Source organism: Trachemys scripta, chromosome 1 (genome assembly GCF_013100865.1).
Source record: "Trachemys scripta elegans isolate TJP31775 chromosome 1, CAS_Tse_1.0, whole genome shotgun sequence".
In the NCBI taxonomy this organism is placed as follows: Eukaryota; Metazoa; Chordata; order Testudines; family Emydidae; genus Trachemys; species Trachemys scripta.
In genome coordinates, this window is record NC_048298.1 from 159,555,890 (window position 1) to 159,582,774 (window position 26,885).

The 26,885-nt window shown below is 41.9% G+C and overlaps 1 protein-coding gene across 3 annotated transcripts in view; it reads left to right on the plus strand.

The window, feature by feature from the left end:
- EPHA3 (EPH receptor A3) overlaps positions 1-26,885 on the plus strand; it is a 318,256-nt gene that overhangs the window by 200,701 nt on the left and 90,670 nt on the right. For all 3 annotated transcript variants that reach the window (XM_034791240.1, XM_034791250.1, XM_034791261.1), the window contains exons 4-5: positions 5,637-5,792; positions 6,727-7,062. In XM_034791240.1, the coding sequence (XP_034647131.1) occupies positions 5,637-5,792; positions 6,727-7,062 (492 nt within the window). The remainder of the gene's footprint in view (positions 1-5,636; positions 5,793-6,726; positions 7,063-26,885) is intronic.

Consider the following 26,885-nt stretch of genomic DNA (forward strand, 5'->3'; position numbering starts at 1 on the left):
ATTGCTTAAGGAACTCAATTGCTATCTAGTAATATGACAGGACTTTAGTCCTGAAAATACTCTTGGTCAGATAGGAGTATATGAGGAATAGTCAGTGGTTTTACATTGAGATAAAAGAGATCAGAGGCTCGTTTGAGGATTTTTAAAATATTGTTTTAGTGTATGGTCAAAGGGGCCTAAGGGAGTTAGATGCTCAGCTACCATTGTACTTCAGTAGGTGTTGGCCACCTAATTTTCTGGGTTCCTTCAGATAATCACAGCGTATAGTTACCACTTAATCATTTACAAAACTTCCTTTACTCAGTTGCAATGTGTTGAGCCTTTTGCTCCCTAACCCAATGCATTTACTTGCTCCTGCATTGGTTTCTGCTTCAGAGCTTCCAAGTTGATACGGTATAGTTATTACCTGTGAAGCATGGGAAAAATTAATGTTACTGTGGAGGGATGGCACATTTCCTTCCTCACTGTTAGAGTCTTGCAATGGGGCTGAGGTGGGCTGCAGGTATAGTGTTTCCATATGCTTCAGAGGAGTCTTCCATTATGGGCTAATGGTGATGGACTCCTTCTGGGATCCATACAAGGAAGACCTCATTCCTGCTGCTGCTGTACAGTCTGCACCTCCTGCTGCCTTCCTTTGCAGGCAAGGAGGCAGGACCTGATGGGGGAAAAAGAGGAGAGCCAGCTGAGAAAGTAGATGGAAGTGCATGTGTAACGCTGACAGACCCCGGTCGTCAGTGGGCAGGATTGAACCAAGGACCTCTGGAGCTTAGTGCATGACCCTCTTCCGCAGGGTGGCCAACCTGAGCCTGAGAAGGAGCCAGAATTTACCAATATATGTTGCCAAAGAGCCACAGTAATATGTCAGCAGCCCCACACCATCAGCTCCACCCCCCCCACACTTCCAGTGCCTCTTGCCCACCAGCAGCCCCCCCAATCTGCACCTCCCCCTCCCTCCTCACACCACCTGATCAGCTGTTTCGTGGCATGCAGGAGTCTCTGGGAAGGAGGGGGAGGAGCAAGGGCATGGCAGGCTCAGGGGAGGGGGTGAGAAGGGGTGGAGTGGGGGCAGGGCCTTTGGCAGAGCCAGGAGTTGAGCAGTGAGCACCACCCGGCACATTGGAAAGTTGGCGCCTGTAGCTCCATCCCCGGAGCCTATAGAAGGAGCCTCATATTAACTTCTGAAGGCCACATGTGGCTCCGGAGCCACAGGTTGGCCACCCAGCTCAACCGCATGAGCTTAAAGCCAGCTGGCTGTTAGCTAAGGCTGTAGAGCAGACTCATTTAACTCTCTCTCTAAGTGGTCTCGGTGCCACTAGAAGGGACAGAACACCAAACTCGGAAGGTGTGTGGGTTACACATGGAACCAGGGACTGGCTACATCTATGCCCTAACCCAATGATTAGAAACACTGCATTTTCTCAGGCACAGCATCCATTTAACCCAGGACACAGGCCCAATCCTGAAAGATTAAAACCCCTCAGGGTTGGCCAATATCCTTTTTTTTCTTCTTCTCAGTAAAGCTTTAGCTAACGGTGGTTTAAGCAACCAAAGAGAAGGATAACGTACTTCTTACCTCTAATTTACAGTGAATGTGGAAGTGGAGAGAGAGAGAGGCAGTGAGGAGCAAACATTAACTGTAGAAGGATATTTTAAATAAATGCAAATGCTGCTCACAGCTGGGTCCCTCTTGAAACTAAAAAATACAGTATTGTGAAGATGAATGTGCCAGTATGTTTGTCTACCTGCCCGAAACCATGCAGTGCTGTTCATCCCAAAGAGCCAAGCTCTGCTCTCTCAACCAAAGAAGTCCAATCCTACTTACACCAGAAAAGTAATCTCTCTTGAAATGACTGATTTCACTTTCTATCTTGTATGTCAAAAATAACTGACAAAAAAAAAATACAAAAATGGTGTGATCCCCCTTAGTCCCACCCTCTTTCCAGGTTTTAATTTTTAGAATAATTGCATTTCTTCTCCTTCGGGTTGTAGAGCACTGAATTATCTGAAATTGGTCTGACAGACAAAGACAGAAAGTGCAAGACAGCCTAAGGGGAAGAAACAAATCGGAATCCTCCCACTAGGGCATTCAGGGACAGCAGGGTTCTAACTAGCTCATTTCCCTTCTGACTGCTGACTTCATAGTTTGATAGCAGAGCACCACAGAAAGCATAAAGACAATGAAGTTCCTTCCCCTGGAGAAAAGAAAAAAGCCTAATCTAGGTTTATTAAGATGCTTCCTGCATTATCCTGATTCTTTTTTTCTTTTCTTTTCTTAAATGAGGTCTATGGGCCTTCCCCTGAGGGGTCAAAAGGGAGAAGCCTTGTGACAAAGCAGCTCTACTCCTCATTCTCCTCCATCCGTCTCCATTCCAACTGAAAAAAATATACTTATATCTCCCACGAGTTTATGTACCAATGACAAATGAGCAATGGTTTAGATATGACATGGTCGGTGTTTTGGAAATGCCTGTAATAAAAATTCTTATATTGTAACTTCAACCCCCAGCAGTTACCTGTAATCACATTATTGATGATACCAGTCTTGTAAATAAAATAATTTTAAAAAGCAATTGTCGTTATGTCTTATGGAAGGGATGACATCATGATATGGACTTCTGTTTTAGGTTATTAACCCTTGTATCACTGCAAGGGAAGACCTTGCAACATTATTTTAAGAGAATATATTATTTTATTTATATATGGTTCTCAAATCCAAGTAAATGATTTTATGTAAAACCATTTGAACTAGATAACTAGAATTACATTTGAAGAAAGAGTTTTTGGTGGACATGCACTCTACATACATCCATGACAAACATAGTGTGAGTTCATAGTTTGAAGTAATTACCCTAACTAGCACTTCTAAAGTCTGCACTGATATCAGGTCTTCATTGACTTTGAATTTCTTCTTAGGGCTCAGCTGATGACTTTCTATGCCAAGAAATAGGATAATGTGGTGGCCTTCTGGTCACAGGAGTAATGTGGTGGCCTTCTGGTAACAGGAGTTAAAATACAGTGACTCACTGTGGCTCTGATATTTTTGTCCATTCAGCTTTATTGGGAGGGGACTGAGGTTTGACTCCTATTTACAAACAAACAAAACAAAACCCCAAACCCCACATACCACCAAAATCTTAACCAGATGGTGGCACAAGAAGCCATAGCCCTAGGGAGAAAGCCATGTAAGTTTATGCAGATACAGTCATTGCTACTAGGCCATGTGAATTTTGCCTGCAAGGTCATTCTTGCCAGGTTTGTTTTCATTAACGGCCTGGTGGCTTCCACATCATAGATTAAACACGGGACCATTTCATAAGGCTAACAGAAAAAAATCTTTCAAATCTAGGGTCTCTTTCTGGGACATATTAATGGCTAAGATACGGCAGCAGCACCCAGTCTGGCTTTATATGTAAGGTTTGTGGAGAGCTAAAGGGTGGCTGAGATGGGGAGGACTTCTTGTGGAATGTGTCATATTTCTCAAACTATGTTCAATGCTGTCTGGTTCTTTTCTTATTAACATGCTTCAGTTATCTTGTTCAGGTCCTGAAGCTAACAAACAAGTTTGTCTGATCCAAAAACTGTCTTAACATTAAGCTACAGAAAGTAGCCACAGTGACCACTTTCTCACCTTCCCCTATTCCCTATACCTCTTCCCTTCCCCCCCCCCCACACACACAAAAAAACAACAACAAATTGTTTGGCTTATTCTGTCTTTTTCCAATGCGTTTTCCTTGGTGTTCATTTTCTACATTTGGGCAGCATATGGGTTAGCCCAAAAGATCACATAGTGTTGTCCCCCATACACTGTACTGACTTTATATGAAGATAGCCAGTTTAGCAGGATATTAGAGCTGATGAACTCATATTCAGGCTTCAGATAAGCATGTAAATCAGGGATGGATTTAGGGTCCCCTCTAGCCAACCTTCAGTGTGAGGGTGACTCCAGACCTGCCGATCATGCACGGTAGGGAGGAGGGCTTTAGAAGGAGGAAGCCCTGAGACGGGAACTGATAGAGTGGGTCCAGAAGCAGCAGGAGGAATCCCCTCAACCAGAGTTGACCCAGCTCTGCCTGATAAGGAGAGACTGACACGGCTACCTGGCCTTAAGGACTCCAGTAAAGCTGCTAGCCACGCATTCTGGTGCCACTGATACATTTGTTGTTGTTGACCCCAGGATGAGCTTGTTCTCTGTTGACTTTGAACTTTTGCTTTTCCCCACCCATAATAAATTAAGCACGCCTGCAAGGGTGGGGCCCACTGCAATGACTAAGGGTCTGGGACTTGAACTGGGCTGACCCCGTGGTGATAACTGGCCATGGCAAAGGGGCCCCAACCCAGCTATGGACGTACCCCCAAGAGAGACTTTTACAGGGTGGGATGGTGTTCTGGCCCAGGAAAGAAGTGTTCTCTTTGTGTCACAAAGAATGCTTTTGAATATCTTTTTTGTCACATATGCCATTTAGAAGATACTGGGGAGTTTCCTATAAAGTCTGTGCATTAGACAGTATTAATGCAGACCATTATAGGAAAAAATAAATGGCAAAGCTAACGTGTTCTAAGACATTAACTTTGCTATGTTATCTGTTAGTGCTGCTATTATTGCATACCACTGTTCAATGGATGGATGTCTGTGTAGAATGGCAGAGTTTCAGCAAGACAACAGTATTTGCTAAACCTCTTCATTTGGAGACCGGTGCATTTCTTAGATAGAGAAGTCCATGTTTCTATCACAGATGAGCAGGAGAGTTTGGTGCTTATCTGTGTATTTTTATTCTGGGATAATAGCGAGGTCATCTTGACAGAGAGAAAGCAACAGCATTATTTTGCTGGTTGGGGATTTTGTAAAATGTTCTTGTTTACTTAATTGTTCACATCTGTCTTTTTTTTTTTTTTTTTAAAAAGGGCCTTTTTCCTTCTGAGGCAAGTATGGCACCGGAATCCATCTCAAATGCAATAAGAGGGAAATTGGAGCGTGTGAACGTTAATGAAACAACACATAGAGTTTGTCAGATGCAGTTCATACAGGGTCTGGCACCACTCCTAGAGGACTGTGTTTTAATGCAAAAGTCATCCTTTTAGTACACTTGATGAGAGTTCCTGGTCTTCACTCGATACCCAAGCCAGTTCATTGAGCCTGGCTTAGTCTTTCAGAAATGAAAAAGTTCTGTCACCATGCAGGTTATTTTCTGGTTTTGGCCTGCTTAGTCATGCTATTGGAACAAACATAGGTTACAGTCGTGTTGCTTCCATAAGCAAGCCTTGGCAAGAGAGTGACAGTTAGCCTCTTTGCATGACAGAGCCAGTTTTATAAATTAACCAGGATGGGGAGGCAGGAGAGGGGAGTAAAGCTTTGATAATGAAAAGTAGAAACTGCTTCCTCCTGTTGTGGAGTATAGTGTTACGTGAGACACACAAAATGCGAGATAAAGCTAAGTTTTTTTGCATAAGGAACTCCTATGTAGCAAGAGGGCTATTGCCATCAGCGCCGTCATTGTAAGAAAGTACATATTTTATAGATAATAAACACATACAAAAATGCGATATATGTATGAACAGATGTCAAAATGATGATAAAGGCAGAATGTTACAATGAGCCAGGCACCCATGAGATTTAAAATTATGTCATTGTTTTGCAGCGTGCCGACCTGGGTTCTACAAGGCCTTTGCTGGTAATGTGAAGTGTGCCAAATGCCCACCTCACAGCTCTACCTACGAAGATGGTTCTGTGAACTGCAGGTGTGAGAAGAATTACTTTAGATCTGAGAGAGACCCTCCATCCATGGCTTGCACCAGTGAGTAATATCATGATGGCTTGGAGCTGTGATTGTCTTTTGTCCTCTGCCCCATTTAAGTTCTTTAGCTGTGTACAAAGCTTTCTTCTCCAGATCTGTCTCAGCACCTTGTTTCTCAAATACAGAATAAATTCAATTTCCAAACAAAACCCCCTCATCTCTCTTGTTTCGGGTCCTGCTTTATATTAGGCAGGCTATCAGAGCTTATAGGAATGGATTTATATATCTCTGTTTTCAATTCCTTTCTGCTGTTATCTGTCAGATTTAATAGGAAAAAGGGACTGCGATGTTTAAAACTAATACCAGTGTTTTCAGAATAGTGTATCACATGGGTATTGTAGTTAGCAGTAAATTGTTTTCTATGTTTCTGCAAAAGCATCTTCCAAATTGAGTCATGTCTTGAAGATAGTTAGCAATCCTCAATTGTGTGTGTCTATAATCCAGTGCAGGGATCAGCAACCTTTGGCACACGGCCCATCAGGGAAATCCGCTGGCAGGCCGGGATGGTTTGTTTACGTGCAGCATCAGCAGGTTTGGCCAATCGCAGCTCCCACTGTCCACGGTTCACTGTTCTAGGTCGATGGAGGCTGCGGGGAGCGGCGGCTAGCACATCCCTTGGCCCGCGCTGTTTCCCACAGCCCCCATTGGCCTGGAGTGGTGAATCACGGCCAGTGGGAGCTGCGATTGGCCGAACCTGCGGATCCTGCAGGTAAATAAACCATCCCGGCCCACCAGCAGATTTCCCCAACGGGCTGCATGCCAAAGATTGCTGAGCCCTGATCCAGTGGAACATCTCAGGAGGACCATGACGCGAAGAATAAAGACAATATGGTTATTTACTGTGGTTGGTTCCATATTTGTGTATCCTGTTGTTCTTGTGGAAAAGCACCAGATAAAATATCCCATTAATCTCCCTTTTGGTTTACCTTTGTAGGACCTCCATCTGCACCAAGAAACGTTATCTCTAATATCAACGAGACATCTGTTATCCTGGATTGGAGCTGGCCCCTTGATGCAGGAGGCCGGAAAGATGTCACCTTCAACATCATTTGCAAAAAATGTGGGGGAAACATCAAGTTGTGTGAACCATGTAGCACCAACGTGCGCTTCTTACCCCGTCAGATTGGACTCACCAACACCACGGTGACCGTAGTAGACCTCCTGGCACACACCAACTACACGTTTGAGATTGATGCAGTCAATGGGGTGTCCGACTTGAGTACATTCTCAAGGCAATTTGCCGCAGTCAGCATCACAACTAATCAGGCTGGTGAGTGTGATTGTATTGGTCTCCCTCTCAAGTATTTAAAATATCAAGAACTGGGTAGTCCCATCCCCCTTTCCTATTTCACATGTGCTATGAATGTTGACACACTGATGTAACTGTTGACTTCAGTGAAGTTGTTCCTGATTACACCAGTGAAAATGGAAGCTGTCAAAGGGTCTGGCAGGATTACTGTTATGATTAACTTCCAGCCTCTAGTCAGTAGTTTCTAATGACACCCTGGTAAGAGGCCATAGCTGGAATGTGTTTTATTAATGAAACCAGATTTTAATAAAATACTAATTTCAATAATCTCCAACATAAATTACAGTAGTAATCATAATGATCAATTTTGATTAAATAGAGGTGAAAAATGCTTTGATATTAGGAACATAAAAAGCTAAGTTTTAAATTGTAGAGATTTAAAACACTGTACATTAGATTTTTTTTCCCTTAGCACTTTTCATTTTTCTTCGAAGTCCAGACCACTGCCAGCATTACAGGGATGTGGATATAAATCCTTAATTAGGCCCTGATCCTGTATTTGCTAGTGCACAGATGGACTGCTGGGCTTCCTTGGAGCCCTATTACAATCACTGAGGTTCTGCATGAACACAGCAGAGGTCACAATATAGGATCAAAGCGTCGCTCATTTCTACCATTTGCTTCTCATTTTTCAAAATTTCATTTATGTGACAGATCTCAGGGAGCTAGTCTCTCTTCGGGCATATGTAGCTTCCGTTAGTGGTGCCAAGATTGGGGTAACATTTGCTGATGAAGGGGAGACTAGATTCCCCCTAGCTCTTTATAGTTCTATTATGGGCAATAAATCATCATCTGGCAGAAAGCACATATATTTGTGGAATGTCTGCTCCCTCCTCTTCCAATCTCCCATGTCGTCTTACAAAAATAGCCTTCATTTTTTCTATTTCTCAAAAATGAAACCCAAATGCACATGACGTTAAGGTGATCCTGGATATGTGGTTACAACATCTAAAACACTTTTTCAGAATGAAGGGTAGCTACCGACTTCTAGGAAACACAGTTGGGTTTGGGTGGTGGACATAGCACCGTGGGAATTACCATACTGGATCAGAATGAGATCCTGTATCCTCTGTCTGACAGTGGCCGGTACCAAGTGTTTCAGAGGTAGATGTAAGAACCCTGCAATAGGCAAATATGGGGTAATCTGCCTCCCGCACCCATATTAGCTGGCTCATCCTGATCTTTAATGGTTACTGATTGGCTAAAGCTCTGAGACACAGGGTTTAATATCCCTTCCACAGAATATTTATTGTGACATCCCTGGATATTATTGATATCTGTATGTATATATAAGATGTCCAATCATTTGGTGAGATCTTCCATCCCCGTATTCAAGGAAAGCTCTTTTTCTTCTGTTTCGTTGTTGCTGTTGTGTATTGGAGATTCCTCTCTTTCATCCTTTGCTCCACAGCACTAGTTAAAAATCAGCCGGGGGATGTTCTTGCTCACAGCTCCCGGGAATGAACTCTCCAGGACCAGTGAAAGGGCTTTCTCAGTAGAGGACTCCAGCGTTTGGAACTTTCTTCCTTTGGTAGTCCACCAAAACCCAAAGTTGGTAGCCTTTATGGTATGATGCAAGATGGGTTTGGTTGCTTTTGCCTGTGTTTTGTCAGACGTGATTTCCAACATGTGGCAGCAGTGGTTTGTTGTGTATAATGCAATATGTTGTGAAGTTTCTTAAGCAATTTGTTCATTTGGGGCAATAACCCAGAGTTTCTCTGACTGTACGTAAGTGCCATAAATTACCACTGTATTGATTCTACCATCCCCCATTCATGCGGAGTGCCTTAATATACAAGAATTCACACAAAATGAATGGGACTATGTGGGCCTTAAATAGATATCTAAATCATCTTGCTTCTAGCATTAATTGCAGTTATGAGAGCAAGATTTCTCTAGCCTGCCCTTTCTGACCAAATACCAAAAATGACAATGAGTTACGATACTTTGTGTAACTGCAGTTTCCTTTGGTTCAGAAACCAAAGTTGTTTTCTTTTAAGTAACACATAAATGAGAGGAATAATCACATGTGAGCAGTCAGGTAAAAGCAAGTCTGCAGGGGCCCAAGAACAACAAAATGAATGGCTTATCTAATAACTAAGTATTAATTTTTGGCTTTCCATGAGCAAGGGGCAGAACATTGTTCAGTTGCCCATGGAGCCAGACCAGAAGGCTGGTTGTGCCTCTGAGAGTCACAGTCTGCCTTCTGGCTTCTACCTTGCTGCAATGGGGAAGAACGCTGTGCTGTGTCTATGCCCAGCATAGCATACATACCTCCCGAGCACCAGCAGTTCTGCTAACCGATGCCTTTACTCCGCTCTTTCCCCACCCATTCGTAGCCACTGTGCAGGGAGAATTTAAGGGCACTTCGAAGGTTACATTTCTCCCTGTGCTTCTATTCACAGTATGTATAGCCTGAACAGAGGCACATGAGGCTGCCTTAGACCCATTACTCCCCTGCATGGCCATGCAGTCTGTGCCAAAATATGGCCCTTAGTATAAAGGAGATAGGTCTGACTTCAAGATCACTCTAAAATTTGGGTATACCATATATTTTACCAGCTTCAGAAATAGCTAGGCACTATCCCTAGAATATGGCTTTAAAAAGCACTAATGATTAAGTAACTACATTTCCATTTCATTTATTTTTAGTCTCCTTACTTTACTTAGATTAATAAAAATCAGGGCTGTCGATTAATCTCAAAAAAATTATTGGCAATTAAAAAAATAGTCACAATTAATCACGGTTTTAATCACAATGTTAAACAATAGAATACCAATTGAAATTTATTAACTATTTTTGGATGTTTTTCTACATTTTCAAATATACTGATTTCAATTACAACACAGAACACAAAGTACACTACTCACTTTATATTATTATTTTTACTACACATAATTGCTCTGTAAAAATGATAAAATAATAGTATTTTTCAGTTCATCTCAAACAAGTACCGTAGAGCAATCTATTATGAAAATGCAACTTACAAGTGTAGATTTTTTTTGTTACATAACTGCACTCAAAACCAAAACAGTACAAAACTTTAGAGCCTACAAGTCCATTCAGTCCTACTTCTTGTTCAGCCAATTGCTAAGACAATCAAGTTTGTTTACATTTACAGGAGATAACGCTGCCAGCTTCTTATTTACAATGTCACCTGAAAGTGAAAACAGGCATTTGCATGGCTCTTTTGTAGCTGGCATTTACATGCCATTCCAGAGGACATGCTTCCATGCTGATGACGCTTGTTAAAAAATTAATGCATTAATTAAATTTGTGACTGAACTCCTTGGGGGAGAATTGTATGTCTCTGGCTCTATTTTACCTGCATTCTGCCATACATTTCATGTTATAGTAGTCTTGGATGATGACTCAGAACATGTTGTTCACTTTAAGAACACTTTTGACAAAATGCAAAGAAGGTACCAATGTGAGATTTCTAAAGATAGCTACAGCACTTGGTAAACTAAGGTTTAAGAATCTGACGTACCTTCAAAAATCTGGGAGGGATGAGGTGTGGAGCATACTTTCAGAAGTATTAAAAGAGCAACACTCTGATGCAGAAACTACACAACCTGAACCACCAAAATAGAAAATCAACCTTCTTCTGGTGGCATCTGACTCAGATGATGAAAATGAGCATTCATTGTTCTGCTCTGACCTCGATTGTTATTGAGCAGAACCTGTCATCCACGTGGACGCCTGGCCTGTGGAATGGTGGATGAAGCATGAAGGGACATATGAATCTTTAGCACATCTGGCATGTAAATATCTTGCGACGCTGGCTGCAGTAGTGCCATGCGAACACCTGTTCTCACTTTCAGGTGACATTGTGAACAAGAAGCGGGCAGCATTATCTCCTGTAAATGTAAACAAACTTGTTTGTCTGAGCAACTGGGTGAACAAGAAATAGGACTGAGTAGACTTGTAGGCACTAAAGTTTTACATTGTTTTATTTTTGAATGCAGGTTTGTTTGTTTTTTGGTACATAACTCTACATTTGTAAGTTCAACTTTCATGATAAAAAGATTGCACTACAGTACTTGTATTAGATAAATTGAAAAATACTATTTCTTTTTTTTACAAATATTTGTAATCAAAAATAAATAAAGTGAGCACTGTACACTGTCTTCTGTGTTGTAATAGAAATCAATATATTTGAAAATGTAGAAAACATCCAAAAATATTTAAATAAACGGTATTCTGTTATTGTTTAAAAGTGCAATTAATTGTGTGATAAATTTTTTTAATCTCTTGACAGCCCTAATAAAAACATGTCTACCCGATAGCCCATAGGAACAAATGAATTGTATTTTTCCAGATTTATTTGATGTCAGTTATTTTGTGGTAGTGCCAAGAGGGCTTACTTTGGCTCAGGAACCTACTATTGCAAGCACTCTGAGTACAGGTAAACATGGTCCCTGCCTGAACAGCTTACAAGTAAGTATCCAGTTTATGGTGGCCAGTTCTAGAAGCATGAGAGAAGGGACTAAATCTTCCATATTAGATAATTCCCAATAACAGGCAGGTGAGAGAAGTTTCTTCCTAACTTCAGGCCTTATAACTTGAAGCATGAGAGTTAATCTCTTCTGTAGTTTTATCCTGCAACTACAATATACATATTAAATAATAATCATAATAGCTGATGTAACTGTTGTATTCATATTATTCGTGTCTAACTCTTCTATTAATCCTACTATATGTTATAGAATATAAGAGTAGCCATCCCGAGTCAGACCAATGGTCCATCTAGCTCAGTATCCTGTCTTCTGACAGAGGACAGGGCCAGATGCTTCCCCAGACAGAATAAAGCCAGTGTAGGCCTCTTCACCAGTTCCTCACACAACTCCTGTAATAGAAGTGTGGCCAGAGTTCTCTGTGTTCTGGCTATTTTGGGCTAATTGAATGTCACTCAAAGCTAGTATAAATCACAGCAGTCCTTGGGGCTTCACTAACTTTAATCATGAGCCAGTTTGGCCGCCAGCTATGCTGAGAATTCAGAAGTGCCTTCCTCTCCATAGGTTGGGCTTCCTGAGAGTCTCAGATAAGAATCTGGCCCATGATTTTCAAGCTACACAGGACCCAAACCATAAGTGGCTTTACAGGCTTACAGTGTTTTCATTGTCGAAGCCTGTGTCAAGATTTCTGCTTGGTTTTTATACACAAAGATTTCAGAAAAGAGCTGAGCAAAACCATCCAGTTTTGCTTCATCAGACAGTCATGTGAGATTTCCCCCCCATTGTTTTTCATGTTAATTCACAAATACGGTCAGTCATGAAATGTTGTTCTTTCGCACTGAACAGAAATTCTAGTCTAGTAAAAAGTGATTACTTTGTACATCTTTGTTCCAAGTGAGGATTGAGGATTTTCACCTATACAAAACTGCCTTTTGTTGCCCCTAGGGGGAAATTTATGAAGACATTGAGGCAAAATGTTTTACTTCCCTCACTGGTGAAAATGTGATTTTTATGGCAGTTCAGCCAGTTGGAAAATTTCAAGAGAAGCATCAGTTTGCATTATAATCGCTGCATCTCTGAGGTCCAAAAGCCCCCTAAAAAGTGAGCAAATATTTCTCTCCACATTTGTCACCATTCATATGGGCATTTCTGCTTATGGATCCATCAGCAACCTAATACTGTAGTTCAGAACAAAGACAGTGTTGATTTTTGATAATGTGGCATCTGAGAGCTCTGCTAAGCTGTTTTAAAATAAATGGAGGTGATGCTTTGGCAAGTCAGTCAGCTATAAGGAACAATGCATCTTTTTCATACATATATATATAAATAAACCACAGAGAACCATCTTAAGTGCTGCTGAGAAATCAGCTGATGTTTGTAAAATGACTACAAAGTTCTATAAATTCTTTTGCGTAGAGACTGTCCGGTTTGGCCAATGTACATGGCAGAGGGGCATTGCTGGCACATGATGGCATATATCACATTGGTAGATGTGCAGGTGAACGAGCCCCTGATGGTATGGCTGATGTGATTAGGTCCTATGATGATGTCACTTGAATAGATAAGTGGACAGAGTTGGCATCGGGGTTTGTTACAAGGATAGGTTCCTGGGTTAGTGGTTTTGCTCAGTGATGTGTGGTTGCTGGTGAGTATTTGCTTTAGGTTCGGGGGTTGTCTGTAAGCGAGGACAGGTCTGTCTCCCAAGATCTGTGAGAGTAAAGGATCATCTTTCAGGATAGGTTGTAGATCTCTGATGATGCGCTGGAGAGGTTTTAGTTGGGGGCTGAAGGTGACAGCTAGTGGTGTTCTGTTATTTTCTTTGTTGGGCCTGTCTTGTAGGAGGTGACTTCTGGGTACTCGTCTGGCTCTGTCAATCTGTTTTTTCACTTCAGCAGGTGGGTATTGACACAAACTTCCTACAAAGTTCTAGGTCTTAACACTTGTGAAATGTACAGTACCATATAAATATAAAGCACAATGAAACTTCAGTAGATCTTTTTCATTCTTGATGGGGGAGATGGGGAGTGCCTTATGGTCTAACTTCAGGTTTGAAACACCCGAAACCAGATTCTGATCTCACTCTGGTGTAAATCCAGGAGTAACTTCAGGGAAATCAGTGGAGTTACGATGGTGTGAGACCAGGATCCAGCCCTTTAGCCTCCTGACATATCAGCTTTTAACCCCCAGCAAGGGGTGACTCATCCTGTAGTCCTTCCGAGACAGATTAACTGAGTACCATGGCATGTATCGTGTATGGGTCTTTCAAATGTAGTCTTTTTAAAACATCCCCGCTAGCAGTTATGCTGCCAGCTGATAGCCAACCCAGATGGGGCTGCACTTCACTAGGGCTTCATGCAGTTTGTAAAGTCCTTTAAGTGGGGAAAAAATTGTGATGAAAGGTGCTTTATGCATGTAAGAGATTTGGGTCTGATTCTCCTCTCTCACTGGTGTAAATCAGGACTAACATTGCTGAGCTCAGTGGAATGCCCCTGGTGAAAACTCCAGGGGAACGGCAAATCAGGCCCGTTAATTTAGTGTCTGTTTTGGGAGTTGAGCGATTTGCTTTTTCCTTTAACTCCCCTGTGTGAAAAGAAAGACTGGGGACAATGCCATTCCTGGTGGGAGTTTGCTTTGTTGGGTTTTGTTTTTTGTTTTCCTTCTATTCCAGTGAAGTTGATGAACTGACAGCCTTGAAAAATGAGTCCTCGGGCAAGATGTGGCTCTTACTGATATGACACTGCAATATTTCTAATTCCTCTAAGCCTTTCTGTCTTTGACATGGAAATAATAGAGGAAAGACACGGATTTTCATTTTAATCTACTTTATAAGGCTAAATTTGTTGCTTTTCCTCTTAATTGCATTGTAGTGTACCTCAAGATGCCCACATGATGTGGCACCCTCTGAATTATGCTTCATGATATTGTAAATTGGAGCAGTACACCTCTGCCTATCACACATGCTGAAGGGAAGAACTCTTCCTCCAGTCTCACATCAATATGTTTTCACACAGATGTTATCTCCTAATAACACCAATCAACCATGCTTAGGAAGGGTCACTGACTGCTACATGAGATTATATGGAAGTCAGAATCCCTGGAGGTGGGGTGTTAATTATGAATGTCATGCAGAGATACTGACAGCTGTGCCACACTGACTGGTCTGTGTGCAGAATTCTCAGGTCTTTTTGGCCCATATGCAGATTTACTTGCTTTGTAGGTTTCCTGGTTGTAGTTTGGTCTTTTGTGTGGGTTTTTTTTGTTTTGTTTTGTATTTTGTTTTTCTTTTTTTAAGCTCCCTAGATTATACTTATTTGGCTGCTTCCCACAGCCACTTGCCACTTTTTGAGCGGTCACTTCAGCATCCTAAATGAAGATAAGATGCTATCCCATTCAGGATTGTTCTCAAGTCGAAGGGTTTTGGCACTTGTTCCCACACACAGAGCTCTTATTGAAGTCAACAGGAGTTGTACATTGTGGAATCCACTCCTGAGAGAGGAACTGGGGACAACACAGCAGCCCTAGTGGATTTGTTTAGTGCTCCAGCATTGGGAGTCAATGCTTGCTTACTCTGACTGCTTTCATTAGTTAAAGCAATGGTTCTCAACCTTTCCAGACTACTGTACCCCTTTCAGGAGTCTGATTTGTGTTGCATACCCCAAGTTTCACCTCACTTGAAAACAACTTGCTTACAAAATCAGACCTAAAAATACAAAAGTGTCACAGCACACTAGTGAGAAATGGCTTACTTTCTCAGTTTGTCTGTATGAAACTTTAGTTGTACTGACTTCGCTAGTGCTTTTTATGTATTTTGTAGTAAAACTAAGCAAATATCTAGATGAGTTGATGTACCCCCGGAAGACCTCTGTGTGCCCCCCGAGGTTACATGTAGTTGAGAACCACTGGGTTAGAGGTTTTATAGATTGGGCAGAGCATACCAGCAATTCCTGTGATTTTGGGGCTAGTTATTCATACTTGGTTTGGGCAGGTTCTTCTCAGAACCTCTAGATACACTACCTGGAGGTCAGATGACTCAAATGTTCTATCCAGGGTACACATCCTTGCGCCCTAGTTATAATCACAGTTTGGCACTTGCAAACCTCTCCACTGTCAGGGCTGTCCTAATCTAGTGACCAAAGATGTGTTAGAAAATGTAGCTTTTTCTTCAGCCCCAAGTGACAGTTGTGCATGAATAGCTTCTGATAAGCTCACCTCTCCCTTCCCTTCTCCCTCCCTTAAAAACCCAAAAGAAAAGGAAACAGCAATGCCTCTCCTTTAGCCTCCAGGCTCAAAAGGCAAAAGATTGGTTTTCATACCACTCAGGTTTTGCTTTCTTTCAGACTGATTCAGGAGTTCGGAGGGAGCAGGGACAGGGAGACTTCAATCCATATCTGACTTGAAGGTTAAAGTTTGAAAGATGCAAATTGAACAGGTGGTTCGTCTGAAAATTGATTCTAAGAATGGTACTGTGGAATTTAGTTGTGTGCTTATTTATCTTTTCTTGATGGCATTTGTGTCAAATATGCTCATTTTACCAGTCAAAAGATGATTTTCTATCTGGCATCACTGAAAGCTCTCACTAAGATCTAAAAATTAATCCATGTCTTTCTGCTCTTTACACCCAGTAATGAAGATTCTTCAGTAAGAACTGAGCCTACATCTTTGCTGATGGTGCATGGGGCAGAATATCCTGTTTTCTGTAAAATTACTGTCTCCATAGTGCAAACACTAGGAAAACCTGATTGCACCTAGGTGTTGAGCAAAAAGTTATGTTATCCTGTAATTGCTTTTATTAACATAACTACACTTTAAATAGAAATGTGCAGAATATTTGTGCTTGCAATTTTGGAGAAGACGCAAAGAACCTTGACCAATCTAAATGACCACTGCAGTGATGAAGGAGAATCCTCAGTAGTTGCTTAATTTTAAATGTTCACTTATTTTGTTTTGCATTTGTTAGTTTTAGCAAACATAAATATTTGCAAACTAGATGCCAGTAGCATGCCTTAATTCCAAGTGCTGATGGTGTTTATCATGTAAAACAAAATAAATAATGAAAATCTCCTTAATTTATTTCAACTTAGAGTCCTTAAGTGGGCAATAACACAGCATGGCAAAACAGAGACCTAGCTGGCGGAGGTCATAATACAGGACTTGGACTCCAGTTTAGCAAAGAAATTAAACGCATGCTTAAATTCATCCCTATTCAGCAAATTCAATGGAACTTAAGCATGTGACTGAAGTTAAGCATGTACTTAAAGTGCTTTGCTGAACAGGGAGGGATGGACTGCTGATCTGAGACCTTAGACATATATTTGCTGCATTGTATTGTTCACTTTTTCAATTTGTTTTTGAAATGCAGGCAGATTGCAGTTTCTCTGGGAACAAATATTACAAGCATGGCAGTGACAGACCACAGTGCAGTTTATACACTCCGATAGTTTTTAATACATCAGTGATACCATTCAGCCTTCAGGAAGCTCTCTGCTCTGGATTGATATAGACTATCCAGAAGCTGAATAATAAGCTGCACAAAAGAGATACCACCCATTGTCTGTTCAGTTACATTTTTTGGCCTTGTGATGAAGCTGAAAGTCTCTGGGTATAATTCTCACAATCCAAAGTGTGTCTGTGGTGAGCTTCCAGATTGGATTTCTGTCACACTGTCTTCACTCTTGATCTTCATGATGCCTATGGCTGACTGTATAGGAGAAAAGCAGCAGTTGGGAGGGTGTGAGGAAGAGGGAATCCTTTGGATATTCTTTCCTAGTCCTCTCTCAGCCCACAGTTACAACTGTTGTGGGGCTTGAACACTGAGAAACAGCCGACTGTAGCTTGAGGGAGTCATCCCCAACCGCACACATCCAAGAAAGATGAGCCCCATGAATAACCTCCATTGTGAAGTTAATCTGACATTTAAACCCCCACAACTCCTGTGTTTGGGAACTCTTATTCCAGTTTAAAAGTGACTTTACTTGGGATAGCTTAAATTGGTTGGGAACAGGTTTAAACTAGAAGTGTCCACATGGAGGTTTGCACCAAATGTAACTTAATCAGTTTAAAAAACAATTTAAATTTAAACCAGTACTGTTTTCCTGTATAGACAGTTAACTTATGTTTGAAGTGCTCTTGGGGCTTCTTAGCTGTAAGGACCTATGTACGCTCTGGGGAAGCGGTTTGTGAAGAACAATTTTGCCTTGTCAAGAGAAGTGGATGCAATGAACCAATCAATCTTTCATTTCTATTGGTCATAACATAAATGGCTCTGTGTAGCCACTTCAAGCACCAAATGCAGCTGTTTGTACTCGAACACAAATGGGAGCAGGGAATGGGCTTAACTGGGAGCACTGCCAGAGCTCATGGATTTGGCCAATCAAAACCCTTCACAAGATTGGAGACAGCAGTGAGCTAAGTCCACTACCTCATCCCGTAACCTGCAATGACAGCAGCAGCCTGGTTCTCTGCTAGCTCCTTAGTATTAGGCTGACGAATTATTCCATCTTCGAGCTTCACACCTTCCACGTACATTTTCCTGAGCACTTATACTGTTTGCTGCTTCGCCCGTCTGGGCAACATGAATCAGTGCATCCAAAGTACTGGTAGTATAATTATCAGCTACCAAACTCCACAGCAAGGACCACATTGTTCCAAGTTAACTTTAAACGGAGCAAATAAACATGAAAGCAGTTGCCTAAAGTGCAGGCTTCCTGTATCTTTACTGTATTGTGGTTTAGCAACCAAATAGCTGTTTTCTTCATCATAAAAATAACATGATCAAGGTTTTAATCGTGTGTGTGTGCGCGCGCATGCTTGGTTGTTAGGGGGAGGTCCTGTCAATCAGATTGATGCTTGATGAGCAGAGATCTCATTCACCAGGGACTCTTCATTGCAAGCTAATGAACAAAAAAGACTGGGTAGAAATTTTACTCATGAATCGGTACTGCTTTGGGTGGGGGAGGGGAGGGTTGTGCCAGCACTTGCAAGTTACTCTAGGGATGACCCTTTGGTTCCTTACTTCATCAAAGGGATATTTCAGCATAGGTTACTTATATAATTTCAACACATAGTTTGAATATTTACCTGTCTGGTCAATGAAGGTTTAGGAAACCTGAGATGATGATGTCTGAGTAGTGCATCAGGGAATGGGGACAACAGATCAGGTCAGCCACCTGCAATAAACCAATGTCAGTATCGAGTGCATCTCTGGAAGATTGGCTGGTGTATTGTGCTTATATGTGTCCAGGGTGTCCCCAGAAGCAGGCAGAGTCACAGGGGATGTGTGTCCTGATTTGAACCTCATCATTTGAAGATGTGAGGGTCTGTTCTCTCTCTCTCTCTCACTCACACACACACACACACACACACACACTCTCTGTTGCACATACAGAGACGCAATAGAGTTGGGAGTCTTCAGCACTCCCTATTTTAGAAATGGAGCAGCAGAGAGGCCTGTTCACACCAAGGTAACTGCCAGGGTTGGGAATCAAACCACAGGAGGTAACTGTTGTACAAACACAAAGATACTTTATTCTCCCCTCATCCATGGAGAAAACCATGGCAGAGATTAATAACAAAGCCCTGCCTTGCACTTTTCTCTTCCTTTGTCACTCCTTTCTCATCCCTCAGGTGTCCTCATTCTTCTGTCATGGAACCTTCCTTCATTTGCTCTCACTCAGCCCAGACAACACAGCACTCCCTTGGCATGCCCTTGGACCTGGCGAGTGTGCTGCTCCTTCAACAGTCTTCATCTAGGTGCTCCCTTGGCAACCCCTTGAGCCTGGCTGGTGCAGCGCTTCCTCAGCATCCCCTTTGGTGCCCCCTTGGGCCTGGCGGGCCTGGCACTCCCTCAGCTGACATGGTATTCCTTGGGTGCTCCCTTCAGTGCCAGCTGGCACTGGGCTTTCTTGGCCCCTTTGGTATCAGCTTCGGTGCAGTGCTCCTTCAGCATCCCCTTCAGCCTGGCTAGTGCACTGCTCCCTTGACATCCCCTTCAGCGGCCCATTCAGCCCAACCCTTCCTCAGCATCCCCTTTGGCCCAGTGCTCCCTTGGTGTCCCCGTTGGCACAGCACTAGCTTGGTATCGCCTCAGCACGGCACTCCTTCTGTGTCCCCTTTGGCACAGCATGGCACTCCATTGGTGTCCTGTTCATTGTGTCTGGTGCAGCACTTCCTAGGAGTCCACTTTGTTCCAGCTCTCTCGTGGCACTCCCTTGACGGGTGTAATATTCCTTCAGCATCCCTATTCCTTTTTGTGTAGACGCCAGGCCATCTCCTGAATGAACGTACACTGCTTCCTCTCCCTCCTGGGGCTTTGCTGCCCTGTCGTGCCTGATGGTTCTGGATTATTGCTCAGCAGCAGCTAGGTATGTTGCATCATCTCATGTGATGAGGTATGTCAGAGTGAGCTGCTGACATCACAGAATTGTTGTGTCACGCACCTACAATGCACTGTGACAGGGATTTAAGGCTACAGTTTTCTCCAGTCTTTCCAAGCAGGCTTGTCTGTTTCCCATGTCACTTCACAGATTACTGATTTCAGAACAGGAATCAGGAGAAGCAGAATTGGTATAGCGGTTAGAACAGGAGCCTGGGAGTCTGATTGTCTGTGGCTTTGGGTGGGTCACTTGTCTTTGTTTCTTTATTTCCCCCCCCCCCCCCATCTGCAAAATTGGGCTAGTGATACTGACCGCTTGGAGCTCTTGTGGTGGCACATGGTGCTGGAACACATCAGAATGTTAGTAGCTGAAACATGTCCTCAAGCCCCTGCATGTTATGAGAGCCTTTTGGTAACCACATCTCCATTCCAAACCCCAGATTTCAAGTCTTTGCAATTTTCTGCAGACAGAAAGTTCCAGCCACTTGTGGTTAATAAATATTCCGTCACAGTTCCTGCAAGGGTCGGGGCGTCCATGCTGGAGTCCAGCTCTGGGAATTGCATTCCACACCCTCTGCATTCTTTGCTGGATACAGGATCCTTCATTATTCCCTATGCTGTCAAACAGCTGCTGGGTCCCAGGCCAAGGGTGGGAGAAGTGATCCCTGTATATCCCATTCTTCATAAAGAAAGGGCATGAGGCTGAACTACTGAACTGTGTGTGGATTGCTTTGAAATCCCTATATGAAAAGAGAGCTCAGGGTTCATCTACACTGGGAAACTCAGCAGGTTTGGAAACCATTTTCAGTTTTAACAGCCTGTCTGGCTTTCCACTTGCTCACCTGAGCCCACCGGGGGGAAAATGGGGGCAGAGCTTCTTTTAAATGAGCTTGGAGAACCAGAATTTTCAAGACCTTTTTGGGCGGAGTTATGCCCCATCCATCTAGCTGATCTAGTTGTGTGAGTGAAAAACACTTTTGAGATCAGTCACTGAAAATGACTTCAGAACATAGTCATTTTCCTAATGTGGATAGGGCCCATAAATGCACAGTATTATACATTACCCATCCAAATGCCATTCCCCTTAATGAGCACATTATTCTGACTCCATGATACAATTGTGAGTAACAGCCACTCTGTCTTCTGCTAATGTGCAGCATTTGTTTATTATGATAATTCACCTCTTTTTTGCTGAGGATTGTGTCTGTGTCTCTGGAGTGGACAGGGTGAAATAAGTCTGGAACGTTTGATCAGCTGTGGTGAAACAGTCCGGATGGAGGTGGAGTGGGGACTTATGGACAATGGGAGGGGTGGGGTCTAAGAGTCAGTCTGTTTAAAAAAAAAAAAAAAAAAGAGAGAGAGAGAGAGAGAGAGTGTGTGTGTGTGTGTAAAACTAAAGACATGGCCTTTGCTGTTTATGGTGTCCTGATTAATGCACTGGACTGGGACTCAGTAGATCTGGGTTCAATTCTTGGATCTGCCACAGACTTCCTATGTGACCTGGGGGAAGTCACAATCTCTCCTATCTCCATTTCTCAACTGTAAAATGGTGATTCCTTTCACCCATATTTTATCTATTTAGACTGTAAGCTCTTTGGGGCACTCCTCTAACTATGTTTGTACAGTGTCGAGTACACCGGGGCCTGGCTGCTAACTGAGATCTCTCAGCACAACTATAATATAATTATTAATAATAAGATGCATTGAATATATTAACTCATTTTGAGAGGTCCCTGTGAGAGGATATGGCTGATAATCAGGTCTCTTCTCTTCTATATTTCTCTTTCATTTCTCCTACACCCTCTGCATTTCTGGAACTCATGAAGAAGAAGAATTTAGTTATCCTGTGTCTGTGGAGCCTTATAAAAGATCCACCAAAGAAGACAGGAAAATAGATATCTGCAAACCAAAGAATGTTGCATAGATCCCTAAGCATGGTACTATAATTCTTGGATATGCAGATTCACTGAACTTAAAATTACTCTATAACATCATGTCGTCTTGCTTATATCTGGATTGTGGGGAATCAAGGTGCTTGTTTCAGCTAAGACCATGTGGTCTGACTTGTATGCACATAAAAATTCTCCATACTTTTCTCTGCATTTGCCTGTATGCTGATCTTTAATCCCATTAACATCCAGTGCACATGTAAGTGTTGCAATAAGATTTTGCTTTGAATCATTCTCAAAATATGTAAAGTATTTGCTACTTAACAGTGTATTCAGGACAAAAAACCTGTTGGCAGTTCCACCACTGTTTGTTTCTGAGAAGTGATTAACTGTTGTGGTTCACACACTTCAGTTGATGAGCTTGGAGATTTTTCCATGCCGCCAAACACACTTAACACCAGACCCATGTGTGTTACAGGTTTCAGAGGGTAAAACTCCAAGATGAGGCATGACTTGGATCGCTGGGGTGTGATTAGCCCAATGTGCCACTCATTTATGTTCGGCTTTCTGAAATCCCTCAACTGATGTTTGTTAGGGACACAAGTTATTTTACAGTTCAGACAGAATACCTGAAGCAGTTTCTCATTTAGAATTAATAGGCAGCTGACTGGCAATGTGTTCTTGCACAAATGTGTCTGCAAGTGTAAAGAGGCCAGTGCAAACGTTGACTTTTCAGAACCTATTGTGAATGTTGATTCCATAACATTAAATACATTCTAGACCTGTGATGCACATAATCCTACTCTCATGCTTCATGCTATTGGGGGAAAATAAGCTATATGGTATTCTTTATGTACTGAGCACTGATAATATGTAAACAGACATAGAGGAAGACATGGCCTGTGCCTTTGGGGGCTTAGAATCCATATCAGATGCAGGCAGTCTAAATCAGAGAGAGAGACACCTTCTAGAGAGGGAGATGGGTTGTGTGTGTATGTAAATCTGTGTTATATGTGGTAATTCAATGTTGAAAGGCCTCATGGAAGAAATGTGGTTAGAAGAGGGATTTGAAGAAATGAGAGGGAGGTAGTTTAGCTCACAAGGAGAGGAGGAGGAATTCCAGACATAGCCATGGCATGGGGAAAAGGATATTAAAAAGGAGCATGGAGTGGAAGGAAATAAGAGCAAAGTGTTTTCTGTTTGGCTCAGTCCAGCATGGTAAATGTAAGTTCTTTGGGGCAGGGACTTTTTTTGTTTTATTTGCACAGCACCTAGCAAAATAGGGCCTTGGTTTATAATTGGGGCCCCTAGGCACTATGATAATACAAATAAATAATAACATCCAACTGAATAAATGTTAAAACTGATGATGAGAACTAATTTGGTATCCTCTTTTGAAGCGTCCGACTTTTGGGATAAGCAGAGTGGGCTCAATTTCCTTCCAACAGCACGGTAAGTAAAATACTATTCAACATGTAGAACTGAGCACGGGTCGGACATTCCTCTCTCCTTACATGCATAGAACTAGTGTAACAGTTCTCCACTAAGAGTCATGTGAATGTTTTAAACAACTTAGCTTTGCCTGTGTTCATGCTTTCATGTCTGCTTGCCATGGGCAGAAACACACGGATCCTACTTTACTGGGATTAAAGCTTTAAAAAACTCCGACTTTAAGCTTGCATGCCCAAATATTTATGGGCTGAATCTGAGGTTTATGCTCATCCAATCAGAGAAAGTCAATACGAGTTCAAGACACAAAGGGAAAATAGTGTATTTGAATTGAAAGCCACACAGTGTGCACCAGAGAGCAGAATGTTGCCCATATATGATGTGTATGAAAATTAAATAGGATAGAAATTGCTTGTGCAAAATGTGAAGGGGAAATGGCAATGATGTGCCTTAAGCGAGCAATAACATAAATAACTGTTGTATGTTGTTGCTCGCTTAGGGCACATCACTGACATGACATTTTTTTCTTCAGAATTCTGTGTCTGTCTCATCTTTTGGAGTCAAATCATGCAGTGATAGTAAATGCAACTCGATATTGAGGCCAACACACAGATTACATGGTATTCAACCTGTTTGTGTGTCTCATAACATTTTTTGTATTATCAACTTTTTGAAGTTTAGATCACAAAATAATTGGGTTTTCAGGAAGGATTTGAAAGATGAGAGCTGGTGGCTTGGTGAACTACAGTATCCAAGCAAAGAGGTTGGTATGAAAAAATGTGCAGAGATGCTTGAAGGCAAAACTGATGGATATATCCAGGCTAGCAGAGCAGAGGGGATAAATGGCTCCAGATAGAGACCTAGTGGGTGGGTTACACCTTGGTCTACTTTTCTGAAGTGCAGATCATCAAACTACTATCCCAGCTCTGACTTCACCTTGGAAACAAACATTTAAAAAGAAAGAATTGTTTTACAACCCTATTACAATGCAAAAATCCAGTGGGCATCTGGAGCAAACTCCCCAAATCACCTCAGACTTAGGATTTTGCCTTCCTTGTGTCTGATGGCTTGAGGGAATAGGCAGCTTTGTATAAGATATATTGCAGTGAGTGAGGCCTTTAGCTCTATTGAAAGGTCAGAAGGGTACCTTAGATTATTTTTAGGAACTATTAGAGCCTAGTGCGAAAACATGCTTTTTTGTATTACACTAAAATGCAGTCTTTAGCAACTCACATACAAAGTATGATGTTCTCTGTTTCAATATAATCCATTTTTAGCAATGGTTGTATGCACTTTACAATATGTATCCTAAGACAGGTCCCGTAAGTAGATATATCTTTTAGGAGACACAATATGACAAAGCCACAGATGTTTGGTGCATGATATATTTCTTTCTTTCCCAATGGCCCTTATAAAAAGGACCAGAAGATAGACTTATTAAAAGTCAACTAATGACATGATGTAGGGAGCCTGTGGTTCAGTGACTGTTATTACAGCTGTGCCCCATTACATATTGGATACCTAGCACATGCCTGTTTTTTGAATGACATTTATCTTTTGAGTTTCAAACATTCCTGGCATAAATAAGGATTTTACGCTTTTCAAATGTGTTTTACAGTTCAGCCCCAGGGCTGCTGAAGGATCACAAACACTCATCCTGTAGCAATGCAAAAAGGGAAGTGTAGGAGCATCCTCCATGCTCCCACTGTTATTGGGTAGAGATGATCCCCCTCCAAGCCTTTGATTCCAGCCCCCACAAACCTTTGGGAAGCTATGCCCGGGATTTGAACTTTATGGCTGACATTGATCTCTTCAATGTGCCAAACAACAGTTTGGGTCTGAACTCTTCTGATCTCTGAGAAAGTTCCAATATGGAGCTTGTGACTGATGCCCACCATCTCCCACGCCTTGACTCCCACCCTCCTTACCTTTTAAGTGTAGGTTTTGGAATGGTAGATTGGATGTCAGTGGATAATCATCAACAACATTGATCCACGTATCCATTTATGTTTTAGTATGCGTTTCTTTAGGTTCTAAATGCAAGGTCACGTGACACTGAGGATCTCTGCGTAAACTTCTCAGTTTGTTAAAATAATAAAAAAGAAAGAAATTACAGCAAGGAGAATATTTATTGTCAGGCTAAACATGTAACAGTCATCTTATTATTTTTTCTTTCAATGCAAAAGCACTAATATTGCAAGGTGAATGACTAGTGAAAGAGGCAATCAGTGTACTTCTGAATTGTGTAAAAAAAAAAAAAAAAAAAAAAAAAAAAAACTAAAAACTTGCAAGCTTGTTTTATTAGACAGCTTGCAAGCCTGGTCAGTTAGAAAGACAATTCTAAAACTATCTGTTTCTTTGATCCACACTACAAACATCCTTCCACCAATTTCTGGCCAAATCCAACATTCCTTGTATGCTCAAAACTCCTATGGCTGCCAGGGGGAGTTTTGTGTCCATAAAATATGCAGGACTTAATAAAATCCTCCTCAGTTAAACTACAATTATTGATTTAAAACTGTGAATCGTCTTTTGTTGGAAATCCTATGGGGACTTTGGTTTGTAGGCCTTATTGTTCATGTGAGTCTGAGGGCTTGTCTTCAATACCACACTACATGAGTGCAGCTGCATCGACATAATTACTCCACCTCAATGAGAGGCGGAAGCTATGTCGGCAGGAGAGTGCTGTAAGTTGATGTCGCTCAGAGGAGTGGTTTTTTCACAGCCCTGAGCAATGTAAGTTACATCAACTTAGGCAGTAGTGTAGACAAGCCCTAAAGCATCACCACCTCATCAGACTCTTGTAGACTGGCGTGCTCTGAAATCCAAACTTATTCTGTAGACTTTTGACACTGAGTAACTGTTTACAACCTGCCAGTGGTAGAGGTGGCTCAAAATGAAAGGCTGTAGGGTTGTCTAGTTTGGACACCAGCATCTCTTCTGGAAGTGCTTAGAAGAGTGGAAGTCACTTTTCATTTATTATGAAATGCTTTCAGCCTAAAGCATTTAAGTCCAGAGCAGGTTGCATTTTTTTTAGCTGGAGTTTACCAGTGCAAGCAGTTTAGCAGCTCATGCTGATTAGATCATTTAAAGCTGAAGCTGGTGGGCAGCCATTCTGTGAAAGAATAGTGTCGTTCAGAGATAATGTGTATTAAAGTAAGAACTGAAAATTCATCTGCGTTGGTGAAACCATGAAATGACAAAGAATTGTGGAGAAGCAGAGTGAAAGAAAAGAGAATAATGTCTCTGAAATAATTAAGATTTCATACCATTTTTAGATTGCTTCTGTTCACTGTGTACCCCAATATTCTGGAACAAGACTGAAACTGTTCTGATGACATTTGCAGGCAGACCAGTTAAAGGACTTCAGGTCTGCTGCCGAGAACAAAAAAGATGTTTGTCTCAGAAATCCTTAATCCAACAGCACCCGTTCAGGGCAGGAGTTCAGTTTAAGATACTGGCATACACACACACACGAGTAGTTCTTAATGACATTTCTAAGAAATTGGAGGGATTTTTCCAACTGAGGTGATAACTTAGTTTCCTGAAGAGCAATAGCCTAGTAAGCATCTGACAGTTGGTGTTGCAGTCATGGTGAATAATTCCCTCTTTCTTGA